Source organism: Phoxinus phoxinus (assembly GCF_949152265.1).
Source record: "Phoxinus phoxinus genome assembly, chromosome: 2".
NCBI classification, from domain to species: Eukaryota; Metazoa; Chordata; class Actinopteri; order Cypriniformes; family Leuciscidae; genus Phoxinus; species Phoxinus phoxinus.
In genome coordinates this window covers 38,514,912-38,532,394 of record NC_136877.1, presented here as the reverse complement: position 1 = coordinate 38,532,394, position 17,483 = coordinate 38,514,912, and the positions used below count along the sequence as shown (strand labels likewise).

General features: G+C 40.8%; 1 protein-coding gene across 1 annotated transcript in view; it reads left to right on the top strand.

Moving 5' to 3' along the window:
- zanl (zonadhesin, like) overlaps nucleotides 1-17,483 on the top strand; it is a gene marked incomplete at its 5' end in the record, with an annotated part of 37,506 nt that overhangs the window by 4,622 nt on the left and 15,401 nt on the right. The window contains 44 exons of the mRNA XM_079592507.1: nucleotides 86-230; nucleotides 330-574; nucleotides 685-833; nucleotides 924-1,052; nucleotides 1,160-1,298; nucleotides 1,392-1,533; nucleotides 1,670-1,866; nucleotides 1,973-2,111; nucleotides 2,936-3,052; nucleotides 3,270-3,394; nucleotides 3,664-3,809; nucleotides 3,998-4,141; nucleotides 4,654-4,761; nucleotides 4,870-5,039; nucleotides 5,370-5,572; nucleotides 5,714-5,855; nucleotides 6,565-6,681; nucleotides 6,948-7,072; nucleotides 7,345-7,490; nucleotides 7,700-7,843; nucleotides 8,356-8,463; nucleotides 8,572-8,741; nucleotides 9,072-9,274; nucleotides 9,416-9,557; nucleotides 10,268-10,384; nucleotides 10,605-10,729; nucleotides 11,002-11,147; nucleotides 11,335-11,478; nucleotides 11,991-12,098; nucleotides 12,207-12,376; nucleotides 12,731-12,933; nucleotides 13,075-13,216; nucleotides 13,536-13,729; nucleotides 13,821-13,965; nucleotides 14,069-14,313; nucleotides 14,424-14,572; nucleotides 14,663-14,791; nucleotides 14,899-15,037; nucleotides 15,131-15,272; nucleotides 15,409-15,605; nucleotides 15,712-15,850; nucleotides 16,354-16,470; nucleotides 16,718-16,842; nucleotides 17,113-17,258. Of these exons, the coding sequence (XP_079448633.1) occupies nucleotides 86-230; nucleotides 330-574; nucleotides 685-833; nucleotides 924-1,052; nucleotides 1,160-1,298; nucleotides 1,392-1,533; nucleotides 1,670-1,866; nucleotides 1,973-2,111; nucleotides 2,936-3,052; nucleotides 3,270-3,394; nucleotides 3,664-3,809; nucleotides 3,998-4,141; nucleotides 4,654-4,761; nucleotides 4,870-5,039; nucleotides 5,370-5,572; nucleotides 5,714-5,855; nucleotides 6,565-6,681; nucleotides 6,948-7,072; nucleotides 7,345-7,490; nucleotides 7,700-7,843; nucleotides 8,356-8,463; nucleotides 8,572-8,741; nucleotides 9,072-9,274; nucleotides 9,416-9,557; nucleotides 10,268-10,384; nucleotides 10,605-10,729; nucleotides 11,002-11,147; nucleotides 11,335-11,478; nucleotides 11,991-12,098; nucleotides 12,207-12,376; nucleotides 12,731-12,933; nucleotides 13,075-13,216; nucleotides 13,536-13,729; nucleotides 13,821-13,965; nucleotides 14,069-14,313; nucleotides 14,424-14,572; nucleotides 14,663-14,791; nucleotides 14,899-15,037; nucleotides 15,131-15,272; nucleotides 15,409-15,605; nucleotides 15,712-15,850; nucleotides 16,354-16,470; nucleotides 16,718-16,842; nucleotides 17,113-17,258 (6,617 nt within the window). The remainder of the gene's footprint in view (nucleotides 1-85; nucleotides 231-329; nucleotides 575-684; nucleotides 834-923; nucleotides 1,053-1,159; nucleotides 1,299-1,391; nucleotides 1,534-1,669; nucleotides 1,867-1,972; nucleotides 2,112-2,935; nucleotides 3,053-3,269; nucleotides 3,395-3,663; nucleotides 3,810-3,997; nucleotides 4,142-4,653; nucleotides 4,762-4,869; nucleotides 5,040-5,369; nucleotides 5,573-5,713; nucleotides 5,856-6,564; nucleotides 6,682-6,947; nucleotides 7,073-7,344; nucleotides 7,491-7,699; nucleotides 7,844-8,355; nucleotides 8,464-8,571; nucleotides 8,742-9,071; nucleotides 9,275-9,415; nucleotides 9,558-10,267; nucleotides 10,385-10,604; nucleotides 10,730-11,001; nucleotides 11,148-11,334; nucleotides 11,479-11,990; nucleotides 12,099-12,206; nucleotides 12,377-12,730; nucleotides 12,934-13,074; nucleotides 13,217-13,535; nucleotides 13,730-13,820; nucleotides 13,966-14,068; nucleotides 14,314-14,423; nucleotides 14,573-14,662; nucleotides 14,792-14,898; nucleotides 15,038-15,130; nucleotides 15,273-15,408; nucleotides 15,606-15,711; nucleotides 15,851-16,353; nucleotides 16,471-16,717; nucleotides 16,843-17,112; nucleotides 17,259-17,483) is intronic.

Sequence of the window (17,483 nt, the reverse complement as noted above, 5' to 3'; positions counted from 1 at the left end):
GAGTTGTCGTTGATGTGAGGCTGCATTTTTATCCATTTCTGGGACCTAAGCCTTTGTTCTAAACTTGTTCTGTATTTACACTCAGCCTGGTGAGATCATTTTTGGAGATGGCTGTTCCAAGTTGTGTCGCTGTGCTGGCAACTACACTTTCGACTGTGTGGACAACACCTGTGACTCTGTGACAGAAGAATGTCGGGAGGTTGGTGGAGTGCACGGCTGCTACCTTAAAGGTAATGTACAAAACAACAACAACAATATTCCCTTAAACTATTAAAAAAAATGTTTTTTTAATTTATTTATTTGACATCAACATATTTTTTCACTCACAGGAACTTCCACCTGTTCTGCTACTGGTGACCCCCATTACACCACCTTTGATAAGAGGCGCTACGACTTCATGGGAAACTGTTCTTACCTGATGTCTGAACCTTGTAACAGCACAGATGTGCCTCACTTTGCTGTATACACAGACAATGAGAATCGCTTCAACAATCCTTATATCAGCTATGTAAAAGCAGTTCATGTCCATGCGTTGGGAGTGATAGTGTCCATTCTGAAAGGAGGAACTGTGCAGGTCAGAGAAAAGAACATTCATTTCAATATTACTACTAATGTACATATACTGTAGACATCTTATTTAGAGGCACATTCAAATGGACAGTTATGTTTTCTGACTTTTCTCAGGTCAATGGTACCAAAGTGAACATTCCTCTGAGTCCTGTCAGTGGTGTTGACATTTTTATGTCTGGCAAGCACTACACAGTGGTCTTGAATTTTGGAGTAACTGTACGTTACGATGGAAACCATTTTATGGACATCAAAGTTATCAAGGAGTGAGTTTGGTTCTTATAAAAGTATTTTTAATAACTATTACAACTTGATCCACATTTAAATGTTTCTACATGCTTGTGATCATTTTACAGCTATGAGGACAAACTTTGTGGACTGTGTGGGGACTACAATGGAGAACCTAAGGATGACTTCCAAACCCCGACTGGTGAACTGGTCCAAAACCCCAATGACTTTGGCCACAGCTGGAACACAGACCCTGAGTAAGTTCGTATGCAATGCACATACTGTTAGTTCTAAAAGACTCATCTACAGTATGTTATCTATTAATTCATATCATAGATGACTTAACTTTGATTCTGCCTTTCAGGTGTAACAAGCCAGAGGTCAACCCAACCCCAGGATGTACAGATGCTGAGCAGGAGTTGTATGAAGGGCCTGCTTACTGTGGTCTCATATTGGACACCAATGGCCCATTTGCTGCTTGCCATCCAAAAGTCAACCCAAATGTGAGTGAAGTCAAATAAGATTATTTGAAATGCTTTAGTGTGTAATTTTAACCATATAAAAGATACTTACAGATCTTAACCCTGTGTTTATAGGGTTTCTTCCAAGACTGTTTGTTTGATGTGTGTGAGCTGGATGGAGCTCATTCTGCATTGTGCGAAGCAATAGAGTCGTACGTCAACGAATGTCAGGACCGTGGCGTCACAATTGGACCCTGGAGAAACAGCACCTTCTGTCGTATGTCTGAAAAATACATATTCCTCAACCACAAACTCTAACAAAAACTGCTGACATCAATGGCTTGTACTATTTCTCATACTGTCAGATAGAGTGAAGTTTATGACTAGCACTAATACACATTCTTCCTCTCCAGCTCTGAAATGCCCACCCAACAGTCATTTTGAATCATGCGCCCCAATTTGCCAACCTTCCTGTAACCCAATTCCACCAAATCAGTGCACTGGGCCTTGTTCTGAAGGATGTGTTTGTGACCCTGGATACACCCTCAGTGCTGGCCAGTGCGTGAAAGAAGACACATGTGGCTGCACACATAATGGAAATTATTATCAGGTGAGGAAACTTTATGTGGAATCATTTAGGACAGTGATGGTTTGTTACAGTCAATCAAGTAGTACTTTTCATCAAACTAACATATTTCTTCTCTGCATGGATTTAGCCAGGTGAAGAGTTCTACACCAAGGACTGTGATCTACTGTGTAAGTGTAACCCCCCGTCCGTTACCTGTGGTGCTGCTGACTGTCCACCAATGGAACAATGTGGAGTACAGGATGGCGTAATTGGGTGTTACCCAGAAGGTGAGTACCATAGTTGGGTAAACTCAGTATTGCATTTCCATTCACTTTTCACCCATCCATCCGTACTACTCCAGTTTTTCAATGTTGAGCTAACAAATTTAGATGTAATTATAGCTCAGCTTTGTCTGGCATGTATATGCATTATTAAGACAACAACTGGTCTTGGCTTGCTTTAACTCTGAAAGACAGATGCTGTTTGTAATTAATCTTTCTTAATATTTGATTCTGCATTGTATCATGTATATTTGGCTAGATAAATGGACACTGTAGCTTGACTATGTGTGTGAACTTACTTTATATAATAGCATACCATGGTAGTAGGATAGGATGTTGTATTACTGTAATGTATAGTCCACTGAAGGCAAGTTTGTAGAGAACTCAAGTGCAGTTTATTTACAGACTGTGATCAAACATAAAACAAAGGCATGGCATAACAGGACCTTTCCCATAGAGGTTACAGTGAAACATTACTTTACCAAGACACATGGAAAACATGAGGGCTTAAATACAGAAGGACTAATGACTAGACAAGGGACACCTGTGAGTGAACAATGAACCAATGACAACATGACACAGCAGACAAGGGAACACATGGCAGGATCACATGACTAACAGGGAATCACATGACAAAGACATGATGAAACATGACTGACATGAACCAAAACCAAGACAAGACAATTACATGCAAACAGATTATAACATCACAAACTTTTCAATGTTTACAAACTAGGTCCAGCAATATACTATTGCACTTTATGCAAACTTTAGCACTTAAAAGATGGTTGATGTATTTAAAAATACTTAATCTTTTCACAATCCTCCAGGATCTCAAGACTGTATTATCTCTGGTGACCCTCATTATAACACCTTTGATGGCAAATTCTACAGCTTCATGGGCACTTGCACCTACACTCTGGCCCGCACCTGTAAAAACAACACTGGTAAGCAATGGCCAAAACCATGTGAAAACCATCCACAATCAGCAGTGACATTACAATGCTTTGGTCATCAGTAGGGGTTATGGAGTTATGGAGTAACAAAACATCCTGACATTCTTAATGTTGATTCAATGTACATTAAATGTCCCCTAAATTAACTTAAAAATTAAGTTTAAATTAATTTAAAATAACTTTACTCTCCTCTCTCCTGGGTCTGCAGGCCCCTGGTTCTCCATAGAGGGTAAGAATGAAGAGAGAGGAATTTCTGGTGTTTCTTACCTGAGGAAACTGTACGTGACTGTTGATGGTGTCACTGTGACAATGATGAAAAACAAGAGAACTCTGGTCAGTATCCACAGCAGCTGCCATCATTAAACTACCACTGAAGTCATTCTGTAATCTTGAGATGAAGAATTGAGACAGCTAAAATATGATTTAGTCTCTCTTAGATTATGGCATTAAGTAAATAAAGACAATAGTTTTGAGACACTCCTCTTATCCAAAATATTTTCTTTCGGTTGTTCCTTATCTGTTCATTATCACATTTCTTCTAGTCAAAGATAATATTAGTCTTAAAGCCATCTCTATTGTTTATCTCTTTTTCACACATCCAGGTAAATGGACTCAGGGTGTCCCTCCCCCATTCGCCATCTCCGCTCATTTCTCTGTCTCTTGCTGGTCAATATGTAATCCTCACAACTTCGTTCGGCCTGGAGGTGAAGTGGGACGGCAACCATTACGCCAAGATCTCTGTTCCCAGGTACTGAAACTCTGAAAACAGCCTCATTGGAATATATACACAGTACATAACTCTGACTTGAAGTATTTTCATGATTGTTAAAGGTTATAGGACTTGAGTAAATCCTGCAAAAGAAAAAAGTGTCTCTAGAGAAACAAACATCTTTACATTAATCTCTCTCTCTTTGTTCCACTCTCTCATTTTATCAGTTCCTACTATGACCAGATGTGTGGCCTGTGTGGGGACTACGATGGAAACCCTAATAATGACTTCACTAAGCCAGATGGCTCCCAATCTGACAGCTCACATCAGTTTGGCGACAGCTGGCAAACTGATGAGGACGAGGATGCAACGTCAGTACCTCTCTCTTTTCTGCATTTTATCAACTGCACATGCAGGTGTAATAGACTTAGGCCAGTAAGAGCTGTGCATGTAAACCTCACTCTTCTAGCCTCAAGAGGCATGTGAGCGACTGATGCTAGAGTCTGCTGCCGTTAGTGTCCTAGTTAGCACGCCCGCCTCCCACACCGGTTCAAATCCCCCTCGGAGCGGGTCGAGTAGGACAGGTTACATTTGATGCAGTTGAACCGGATGAGAGTGAGGTTTAGAGAGGTGAGTGTAACGCATGTAGGCCAGTAAGAGCTGTGTGTGTAAACCTCACTCCACTGGCCTCAAGAGGCGCACTAGTGACTGGCGATAAAGTTTGCGATCTTAAGTGTCCTTGTTAGCACGCCCGCCTCTCACACCAGAGACCCCGGTTCAAATCCCGCTCAAAGCAGGTTGAATAGGACCGGTCACACAGGCAGCACAATGTTTTGAGGATTAGGTTGACTTCATATGTTCAATGATGATGTTGTGTTTTCAGGTGCAAGCCTGACCCTGGACCTCAACCACCATGTGATCCTGTGCTGGAGGGTGTGGTGTCAAACCCAGAGAACTGTGGGAGAATAACTGACACAAATGGACCTTTTAGGTTAGGATTTACCAAACTAGGACATTTCCAAATACTGCTAATAAACATTGATCAAAATCTTTTAGTGCTTAAATATTGTACACTTTCTCTTACATTTGCTCCTCACAGGGACTGTATAAGTGTGGTGGACCCGTTGCCGTTCTTCCAGAGCTGTGTGTTTGATATGTGCCGTTATCAAGGGCTCCAGCAGGTCCTTTGTGACCAGCTTCAAGCTTACACTGATGCTTGCCTGAGTGCAGGTGCACCTGTCCATCAGTGGAGGGAGCCAGACTTCTGCCGTGAGTCATACTCTCTTATAGGTTGTATCGTATCGTACAGTGTATAACGTTTTAAACATATACTAAAGTACAATTTGGCAACGTACATCCATGCAAGAATAACATTTCACATTAAGTGGCGTTCAGGAGGTTGTAAAAAGACAGCTAGAGTTGATTACTTATGTTAGCTTGAGTCTTTTTGCTTTTATTATTTATTTGACTTCTATAACAGGAATGCCGTCACTGAGGGAAGAGGACATGAGACTGGGAAGCTACATACTCCACATTGCATCCTCACTTCAGCCTTAATTTCACAGTCATTTACTGATGCTTTACCCCTTTTTTCTACAGCTCTGGTATGTCCTCCAAACAGCCATTACTCCATGTGTGTGAGCTCCTGTCCGGAGACATGTCTGGGTATCAATGGACCACCGGGCTGCAGTGAGAAGTGTGTAGAAGGCTGTGAGTGCGACCCTGGCTTCATCCTCAGTGACAACAAATGTGTTCCTGCTAAAGACTGTGGCTGTGTGGACCCCTCAGGCTCCTACCACCCAGTGAGTTTAAAACCAGGGCAGACCTGTGGGCTTCTGGGGGCATGGACGAGATTATGAAAATAAGACCCAAAACTTTGATTTCAACATTCATTAAACCACTCCAAAAATGACAGACATTCCTCTCAATGTGGCCATGTTTAGGTGAATGAGAGCTGGTATCTGGAGGGCTGTAAGCAGAAGTGTACATGTGAGGGTGGAGGAACTATTCAGTGTTACGACACCAGCTGTCTTCCTATTGAGAGTTGCCAACTTGAAGATGGAGACTATGTCTGCAAACCAAGTGGTAACAATTATAGTACTGGTTTATACATAATAATGTTTTGAGCACATGTACGGGTACATTTATTTACACATATTAACACATCATGAATATACACACATGCAGTTATACACAAAACAATTCAAACTCCTGACAGATCTGGAACTTATATTTCTAATTTCATTTTTATCTTTCTCTTTAGATATAAGCATTTTTTTATCTCTGTTGACCCTCATTGCCTCCTCTGATAATAAAGTAGATCACTTCATGAGTACCAGCTCCTGCACATTTCCAACCATCCAATTTCATTCAGGCTAAAGCAATAATTTGTCTTTAAGAAAAAATCAAAAAGTCTAACTTAAAATCATACTAGTCCAGTTTTGCAATGTTGAGCTAACAAATTTAGATGTAATTATAGCTCAGCTTTGTCCAGCATGTATATGCATTAATAAGACAACAACTGGTCTTGGCTTGCTTTAACTCTGAAAGACAGATACTGTTTGTAATTAATCTTTCTTAATATTTGATTCCACATTGTATCGTGTATATTTGGCTATAGAACTGGAGACTGTAGTTTGACTATGTGTGTGAACATTCTTTCATACAATAGCATACCATTGTAGTAGGATGTTGTATTACATGCAAACAGATTATAACATCACAAATTTTAGCACTTAAAAAATAGTTGATGTATTTAAAAATACTTAATCGTTCTCTTTTCACAATCCTCCAGGACCTCAAGACTGTATTATCTCTGGTGACCCTCATTATAACACCTTTGATGGCAAATTCTACAGCTTCATGGGCACTTGCACCTACACTCTGGCCCGCACCTGTAAAAACAACACTGGTAAGCAATGGCCAAAACCATGTGAAAACCATCCACAATCAGCAGTGACATTACAATGCTTTGGTCATCAGTAGGGGTTATGGAATTATGGAGTAACAAAACATCCTGACATTCTTAATCAAAACATCCTGACATTCTTAATCAAAACATCCTGACATTCTTAATGTTGATTCAATGTACATGAAATGTCCCCAAAATTAACTTAAAAATTAAGTTTAAATAAGAATTTAAAATAACTTTAACTCTCCTCTCTCCTGGGTCTGCAGGCCCCTGGTTCTCCATAGAGGGTAAGAATGAAGAGAGAGGAATTTCTGGTGTTTCTTACCTGAGGAAACTGTACGTGACTGTTGATGGTGTCACTGTGACAATGATGAAAAACAAGAGAACTCTGGTCAGTATCCACAGCAGCTGCCATCATTAAACTACCACTGAAGTCATTCTGTAATCTTGAGATGAAGAATTGAGATAGCTAAAATATGATTTAGTCTCTCTTAGATTATGCCATTAAGTAAATTAAGACAATAGTTTTGAGACACTCCTCTCATCCAAAATATTTTCTTTCAGTTGTTCGTAATCTGTTGTGAATAATCACATTTCTTCTAATCAAAGATAACATTAGTCTTTAAGCCATCTCTATTGTTTATCTCTTTTTCACACATGCAGGTAAATGGACTCAGGGTGTCCCTCCCCCATTCGCCATCTCCGCTCATTTCTCTGTCTCTTGCTGGCCAATATGTAATCCTCACAACTTCGTTCGGCCTGGAGGTGAAGTGGGACGGCAACCATTACGCCAAGATCTCTGTTCCCAGGTACTGAAACTCTGAAAACAGCCTCATTGGAATTTATACACAGTACATAAATCTGACCTGAAGTATTTGTTAGGCAACACTAAGATCCACCATGGTTGTTAAAGGTTATAGGACTTGAGTAAATCCTGCAAAATAAAAAAGTGTCTCTAGGGAAACAAACATCTTTACATTAATCTCTCTCTCTTTGTTCCACTCTCTCATTTTATCAGTTCCTACTATGACCAGATGTGTGGCCTGTGTGGGGACTACGATGGAAACCCTAATAATGACTTCACTAAGCCAGATGGCTCCCAATCTGACAGCTCACATCAGTTTGGCGACAGCTGGCAAACTGATGAGGACGAGGATGCAACGTCAGTACCTCTCTCTTTTCTGCATTTTATCAACTGCACATGCAGGTGTAATAGACTTAGGCCAGTAAGAGCTGTGCATGTAAACCTCACTCTTCTAGCCTCAAGAGGCATGTGAGCGACTGATGCTAGAGTCTGCTGCCGTTAGTGTCCTTGTTAGCACGCCCGCCTCCCACACTGGTTCAAATCCCCCTCGGAGCGGGTCGAGTAGGACAGGTTACATTTGATGCAGTTGAACCGGATGAGAGTGAGGTTTAGGGGTGCGATTGTAACGCATGTAGGCCAGTAAGAGCTGTGTGTGTAAACCTCACTCCACTGGCCTCAAGAGGCGCACTAGTGACTGGCGATAAAGTTTGCGATCTTAAGTGTCCTTGTTAGCACGCCCGCCTCTCACACCAGAGACCCCGGTTCAAATCCCGCTCAAAGCAGGTTGAATAGGACCGGTCACACAGGCAGCACAATGTTTTGAGGATTAGGTTGACTTCATATGTTCAATGATGATGTTGTGTTTTCAGGTGCAAGCCTGACCCTGGACCTCAACCACCATGTGATCCTGTGCTGGAGGGTGTGGTGTCAAACCCAGAGAACTGTGGGAGAATAACTGACACAAATGGACCTTTTAGGTTAGGATTTACCAAACTAGGACATTTCCAAATACTGCTAATAAACATTGATCAAAATCTTTTAGTGCTTAAATATTGTACACTTTATCTTACATTTGCTCCTCACAGGGACTGTATAAGTGTGGTGGACCCGTTGCCGTTCTTCCAGAGCTGTGTGTTTGATATGTGCCGTTATCAAGGGCTCCAGCAGGTCCTTTGTGACCAGCTTCAAGCTTACACTGATGCTTGCCTGAGTGCAGGTGCACCTGTCCATCAGTGGAGGGAGCCAGACTTCTGCCGTGAGTCATACTCTCTTATAGGTTGTATCGTATCGTACAGTGTATAACGTTTTAAACATATACTAAAGTACAATTTGGCAACGTACATCCATGCAAGAATAACATTTCACATTAAGTGGCGTTCAGGAGGTTGTAAAAAGACAGCTAGAGTTGATTACTTATGTTAGCTTGAGTCTTTTTGCTTTTATTATTTATTTGACTTCTATAACAGGAATGCCGTCACTGAGGGAAGAGGACATGAGACTGGGAAGCTACATACTCCACATTGCATCCTCACTTCAGCCTTAATTTCACAGTCATTTACTGATGCTTTACCCCTTTTTTCTACAGCTCTGGTATGTCCTCCAAACAGCCATTACTCCATGTGTGTGAGCTCCTGTCCGGAGACATGTCTGGGTATCAATGGACCACCGGGCTGCAGTGAGAAGTGTGTAGAGGGCTGTGAGTGCGACCCTGGCTTCATCCTCAGTGACAACAAATGTGTTCCTGCTAAAGACTGTGGCTGTGTGGACCCCTCAGGCTCCTACCACCCAGTGAGTTTAAAACCAGGGCAGACCTGTGGGCTTCTGGGGCCATGGACGAGATTATGAAAATAAGACCCAAAACTTTGATTTCAACATTCATTAAACCACTCCAAAAATGACAGACATTCCTCTCAATGTGGCCATGTTTAGGTGAATGAGAGCTGGTATCTGGAGGGCTGTAAGCAGAAGTGTACATGTGAGGGTGGAGGAACTATTCAGTGTTACGACACCAGCTGTCTTCCTATTGAGAGTTGCCAACTTGAAGATGGAGACTATGTCTGCAAACCAAGTGGTAACAATTATAGTACTGGTTTATACATAATAATGTTTTGAGCACATGTACAGGTACATTTATTTACACATATTAACACATCATGAATATACACACATGCAGTTATACACAAAACAATTCAAACTCCTGACAGATCTGGAACTTATATTTCTAATTTCATTTTTATCTTTCTCTTTAGATATAAGCATTTTTTTTATCTCTGTTGACCCTCATTGCCTCCTCTGATAATAAAGTAGATCACTTCATGAGTACCAGCTCCTGCACATTTCCAACCATCCAATTTCATTCAGGCTAAAGCAATAATTTGTCTTTAAGAAAAAATCAAAAAGTCTAACTTAAAATCATACTAGTCCAGTTTTGCAATGTTGAGCTAACAAATTTAGATGTAATTATAGCTCAGCTTTGTCCAGCATGTATATGCATTAATAAGACAACAACTGGTCTTGGCTTGCTTTAACTCTGAAAGACAGATACTGTTTGTAATTAATCTTTCTTAATATTTGATTCCACATTGTATCGTGTATATTTGGCTATAGAACTGGAGACTGTAGTTTGACTATGTGTGTGAACATTCTTTCATACAATAGCATACCATTGTAGTAGGATGTTGTATTACATGCAAACAGATTATAACATCACAAATTTTAGCACTTAAAAAATAGTTGATGTATTTAAAAATACTTAATCGTTCTCTTTTCACAATCCTCCAGGACCTCAAGACTGTATTATCTCTGGTGACCCTCATTATAACACCTTTGATGGCAAATTCTACAGCTTCATGGGCACTTGCACCTACACTCTGGCCCGCACCTGTAAAAACAACACTGGTAAGCAATGGCCAAAACCATGTGAAAACCATCCACAAGCAGCAGTGACATTACAAAGCTTTGGTCATCAGTAGGGGTTATGGAGTTATGGAGTAACAAAACATCCTGACATTCTTAATGTTGATTCAATGTACATGAAATGTCCCCAAAATTAACTTAAAAATTAAGTTTAAATAATAATTTAAAATAACTTTAACTCTCCTCTCTCCTGGGTCTGCAGGCCCCTGGTTCTCCATAGAGGGTAAGAATGAAGAGAGAGGAATTTCTGGTGTTTCTTACCTGAGGAAACTGTACGTGACTGTTGATGGTGTCACTGTGACAATGATGAAAAACAAGAGAACTCTGGTCAGTATCCACAGCAGCTGCCATCATTAAACTACCACTGAAGTCATTCTGTAATCTTGAGATGAAGAATTGAGACAGCTAAAATATGATTTAGTCTCTCTTAGATTATGCCATTAAGTAAATAAAGACAATAGTTTTGAGACACTCCTCTTATCCAAAATATTTTCTTTCAGTTGTTCGTAATCTGTTGTGAATAATCACATTTCTTCTAATCAAAGATAACATTAGTCTTAAAGCCATCTCTATTGTTTATCTCTTTTTCACACATGCAGGTAAATGGACTCAGGGTGTCCCTCCCCCATTCGCCATCTCCGCTCATTTCTCTGTCTCTTGCTGGCCAATATGTAATCCTCACAACTTCGTTCGGCCTGGAGGTGAAGTGGGACGGCAACCATTACGCCAAGATCTCTGTTCCCAGGTACTGAAACTCTGAAAACAGCCTCATTGGAATTTATACACAGTACATAACTCTGACTTGAAGTATTTCCATGATTGTTAAAGGTTATAGGACTTGAGTAAATCCTGCAAAAGAAAAAGTGTCTCTAGGGAAACAAACATCTTTACATTAATCTCTCTCTTTTTTCCTCTCTCTCCCATGTTATCAGTTCCTACTATGACCAGATGTGTGGCCTGTGTGGGGACTACGATGGAAACCCTAATAATGACTTCACTAAGCCAGATGGCTCCCAATCTGACAGCTCACATCAGTTTGGCGACAGCTGGAAAACTGATGAGGACGAGGATGCAACGTCAGTACCTCTCTCTTTTCTGCATTTTATCAACTGCACATGCAGGTGTAATAGACTTAGGCCAGTAAGAGCTGTGCATGTAAACCTCACTCTTCTAGCCTCAAGAGGCATGTGAGCGACTGATGCTAGAGTCTGCTGCCGTTAGTGTCCTTGTTAGCACGCCCGCCTCCCACACCGGTTCAAATCCCCCTCGGAGCGGGTCGAGTAGGACAGGTTACCTTTGATGCAGTTGAACCGGATGAGAGTGAGGTTTAGAGAGGTGAGTGTAACGCATGTAGGCCAGTAAGAGCTGTGTGTGTAAACCTCACTCCACTGGCCTCAAGAGGCGCACTAGTGACTGATGATAAAGTTTGCGATCTTAAGTGTCCTTGTTAGCACGCCCGCCTCTCACACCAGAGACCCCGGTTCAAATCCCGCTCACAGCAGGTTGAATAGGACCGGTCACACAGGCAGCACAATGTTTTGAGGATTAGTTTGACTTCATATGTTCAATGATGATGTTGTGTTTTCAGGTGCAAGCCTGACCCTGGACCTCAACCACCATGTGATCCTGTGCTGGAGGGTGTGGTGTCAAACCCAGAGAACTGTGGGAGAATAACTGACACAAATGGACCTTTTAGGTTAGGATTTACCAAACTAGGACATTTCCAAATACTGCTAATAAACATTGATCAAAATCTTTTAGTGCTTAAATATTGTACACTTTCTCTTACATTTGCTCCTCACAGGGACTGTATAAGTGTGGTGGACCCGTTGCCGTTCTTCCAGAGCTGTGTGTTTGATATGTGCCGTTATCAAGGGCTGCAGCAGGTCCTTTGTGACCAGCTTCAAGCTTACACTGATGCTTGCCTGAGTGCAGGTGCACCTGTCCATCAGTGGAGGGAGCCAGACTTCTGCCGTGAGTCATACTCTCTATTGCACAGTGTATACCGTTTTAAACAAATTTGGCAACGTACATCCATGCAAAAATAACATTTCACATTCCCAGTGACAAAACTGCTTTAAGCTTTCTCTAATGCACAATATTAATTATTGAAATGGAGTTCAGGAGGTTGGAAAAAGACAGTTAGAGTTGATTACTTATGTTAGCTTGAGTCTTTTTGCTTTTATTATTTATTTGACTTCTATAACAGGAATGCCGTCACTGAGGGAAGAGGACATGAGACTGGGAAGCTACATACTCCACATTGCATCCTCACTTCAGCCTTAATTTCACAGTCATTTACTGATGCTTTACCCCTTTTTTCTACAGCTCTGGTATGTCCTCCAAACAGCCATTACTCCATGTGTGTGAGCTCCTGTCCGGAGACATGTCTGGGTATCAATGGACCACCGGGCTGCAGTGAGAAGTGTGTAGAGGGCTGTGAGTGCGACCCTGGCTTCATCCTCAGTGACAACAAATGTGTTCCTGCTAAAGACTGTGGCTGTGTGGACCCCTCAGGCTCCTACCACCCAGTGAGTTTAAAACCAGGGCAGACCTGTGGGCTTCTGGGGCCATGGACGAGATTATGAAAATAAGACCCAAAACTTTGATTACAACATTCATGAAACCACTCAAAAAATGACAGACATTCCTCTCAATGTGTCCATGTTTAGGTGAATGAGAGCTGGTATCTGGAGGGCTGTAAGCAGAAGTGTACATGTGAGGGTGGAGGAAATATTCAGTGTTACGACACCAGCTGTCTTCCTATTGAGAGTTGCCAACTTGAAGATGGAGACTATGTCTGCAAACCAAGTGGTAACAATTAAAGTACTGGTTTATACATAATAATGTTTTGAGCACATGTACGGGTACATTTATTTACACATATTAACACATCATGAATATACACACATGCAGTTATACACAAAACAATTAAAACTCCTGACAGATCTGGAACTTATATTTCTAATTTCATTTTTATCTTTCTCTTTAGATATAAGCATTTGTTTTATCTCTATTGACCCTCATTGCCTCCTCTGATAATAAAGTAGATCACTTCATGAGTACCTGCTTCTGCTCTATCAAGAAATTACAACATTTGTTTAGCTAAACAACTCTTCATGTGTTCCAACAGTGAACTGCCCTCCAGACTCTGAATACATTGATTGCGGCCCAGCCTGTATTCCTACCTGCGCAGAACCCTCCACCAACTGCTCTGGTTCTTGCATCAGCGGCTGCTTCTGTAAACCAGGATTTGTTTTCCGTGGTCGGCGCTGTGTTGCTATTGAGCAGTGCGGGTGCCTGGATGAAGAAAACAATTACTTTGAGGTACAAGAGTTGTCGTTGATGTGAGGCTGCATTTTTATCCATTTCTGGGACCTAAGCCTTTGTTCTAAACTTGTTCTGTATTTACACTCAGCCTGGTGAGATCATTTTTGGAGATGGCTGTTCCAAGTTGTGTCGCTGTGCTGGCAACTACACTTTCGACTGTGTGGACAACACCTGTGACTCTGTGACAGAAGAATGTCGGGAGGTTGGTGGAGTGTACGGCTGCTACCTTAAAGGTAATGTACAAAACAACAACAACAATATTCCCTTGAACTATTTTAATTTATTTTTAATTTATTTATTTATATCTTTGACATCAACATATTTTTTCACTCACAGGAACTTCCACCTGTTCTGCTACTGGTGACCCCCATTACACCACCTTTGATAAGAGGCGCTACGACTTCATGGGAAACTGTTCTTACCTGATGTCTGACCCTTGTAACAGCACAGATGTGCCTCACTTTGCTGTATACACAGACAATGAGAATCGCTTCAACAATCCTTATATCAGCTATGTAAAAGCAGTTCATGTCCATGCGTTGGGAGTGATAGTGTCCATTCTGAAAGGAGGAACTGTGCAGGTCAGAGAAAAGAACATTCATTTCAATATTACTACTAATGTACATATACTGTAGACATCTTATTTAGAGGCACATTCAAATGGACAGTTATGTTTTCTGACTTTTCTCAGGTCAATGGTACCAAAGTGAACATTCCTCTGAGTCCTGTCAGTGGTGTTGACATTTTTATGTCTGGCAAGCACTACACAGTGGTCTTGAACTTTGGAGTAACTGTACGTTACGATGGAAACCACTTTATGGACATCAAAGTTATCAAGGAGTGAGTATGGTTCTTATAAATGTCTTTTTGATAAGTATTATAACTTGATCCACTTTTAAATGTTTCTACATGCTTGTGATCATTTTACAGCTATGAGGACAAACTTTGTGGACTGTGTGGGGACTACAATGGAGAACCTAAGGATGACTTCCAAATCCCGACTGGTGAACTGGTCCAAAACCCCAATGACTTTGGCCACAGCTGGAACACAGACCCTGAGTAAGTTCATATGCAATGCACATACTGTTAGTTCTAAAAGACTCATCTACAGTATGTTATCTATTAATTCATATCATAGATGACTTAACTTTGATTCTGCCTTTCAGGTGTAACAAGCCAGAGGTCAACCCAACCCCAGGATGTACAGATGCTGAGCAGGAGTTGTATGAAGGGCCTGCTTACTGTGGTCTCATATTGGACACCAATGGCCCATTTGCTGCTTGCCATCCAAAAGTCAACCCAAATGTGAGTGAAGTCAAATAAGATTATTTGAAATGCTTTAGTGTGTTATTTTAACCATATAAAAGATACTTACAGATCTTAACCCTGTGTTTATAGGGTTTCTTCCAAGACTGTTTGTTTGATGTGTGTGAGCTGGATGGAGCTCATTCTGCATTGTGCGAAGCAATAGAGTCGTACGTCAACGAATGTCAGGACCGTGGCGTCACAATTGGACCCTGGAGAAACAGCACCTTCTGTCGTATGTCTGAAAAATACATATTCCTCAACCACAAACTCTAACAAAAACTGCTGACATCAATGGCTTGTACTATTTCTCATACTGTCAGATAGAGTGAAGTTTATGACTAGCACTAATACACATTCTTCCTCTCCAGCTCTGAAATGCCCACCCAACAGTCATTTTGAATCATGCGCCCCAATTTGCCAACCTTCCTGTAACCCAATTCCACCAAATCAGTGCACTGGGCCTTGTTCTGAAGGATGTGTTTGTGACCCTGGATACACCCTCAGTGCTGGCCAGTGCGTGAAAGAAGACACATGTGGCTGCACACATAATGGACATTATTATCAGGTGAGGAAACTTTATGTGGAATCATTTAGGACAGTGATGGTTTGTTATAGTCAATCAAGTAGTACTTTTCATCAAACTAACACATTTCTTCTCTGCATGGATTTAGCCAGGTGAAGAGTTCTACACCAAGGACTGTGATCTACTGTGTAAGTGTAACCCCCCGTTCGTTACCTGTGGTGCTGCTGACTGTCCACCAATGGAACAATGTGGAGTACAGGATGGTGTAATTGGGTGTTACCCAGAAGGTGAGTACCATAGTTAGGTAAACTCAGTATTGCATTTCCATTCACTTTTTTTATCCATCCATCCATCCATCCAATTTCAGTCAGGCTAAAGCAATAACTTTTCTTTAAAAAAAATGAAAAAGTCTAACTTAAAATCATACTAGTTCAATTTTGCAATGTTGAGCTAACAAATTTAGATGTAATTATAGCTCAGCTTTGTCCAGCATGTATATGCATTAATAAGACAACAACTGGTCTTGGCTTGCTTTAACTCTGAAAGACAGATACTGTTTGTAATTAATCTTTCTTAATATTTGATTCCACATTGTATCGTGTATATTTGGCTATAGAAATGGAGACTGTAGCTTGACTATGTGTGTGAACTTACTTTCATACAATAGCATACCATTGTAGTAGGATGTTGTATTACATGCAAACAGATTATAACATCACACATTTTAGCACTTAAAAAATGGTTGATGTATTTAAAAATACTTAATCGTTCTCTTTTCACAATCCCCCAGGATCTCAAGACTGTATTATCTCTGGTGACCCTCATTATAACACCTTTGATGGCAAATTCTACAGCTTCATGGGCACTTGCACCTACACTCTGGCCCGCACCTGTAAAAACAACACTGGTAAGCAATGGCCAAAACCATGTGAAAACCATCCACAATCAGCAGTGACATTACAATGCTTTGGTCATCAGTAGGGGTTATGGAGTAACAAAACATCCTGACATTCTTAATCAAAACATCCTGACATTCTTAATGTTGATTCAATGTACATGAAATGTTCCCAAAATTAACTTAAAATTTTTAAAAACTTAAAAAGTTTAAATAAGAATTTAAAATAACTTTACTCTCCTCTCTCCTGGGTCTGCAGGCCCCTGGTTCTCCATAGAGGGTAAGAATGAAGAGAGAGGAATTTCTGGTGTTTCTTACCTGAGGAAACTGTACGTGACTGTTGATGGTGTCACTGTGACAATGATGAAAAACAAGAGAACTCTGGTCAGTATCCACAGCAGCTGCCATCATTAAACTACCACTGAAGTCATTCTGTAATCTTGAGATGAAGAATTGAGACAGCTAAAATATGATTTAGTCTCTCTTAGATTATGGCATTAAGTAAATAAAGACAATAGTTTTGAGACACTCCTCTTATCCAAAATATTTTCTTTCAGCTGTTCCTTATCTGTTCATAATCAAAAAAAAATCTAGTCAAACATAACATTAGTCTTCAATCCATCTCTATTGTTTATCTCTTTTTCACACATGCAGGTAAATGGACTCAGGGTGTCCCTCCCCCATTCGCCATCTCCACTCATTTCTCTGTCTCTTGCTGGCCAATATGTAATCCTCACAACTTCGTTCGGCCTGGAGGTGAAGTGGGACGGCAACCATTACGCCAAGATCTCTGTTCCCAGGTACTGAAACTCTGGAAATAGCCTCATTGGAATATATACACAGTACATAACTCTGACCTGAAGTATTTGTCAGGAAACACTAAGATCCACCATGAGTCTTGAAGGATTAGTTAACCCCAAAATTAAAATTCTGTCATTCATTTCTCACCCTCATGTCGTTCCAAACCCGTAACACTTTTTTTTCATCTTTAGAACAACTCTTTTTAATGAAATGTGAGAGGCTTT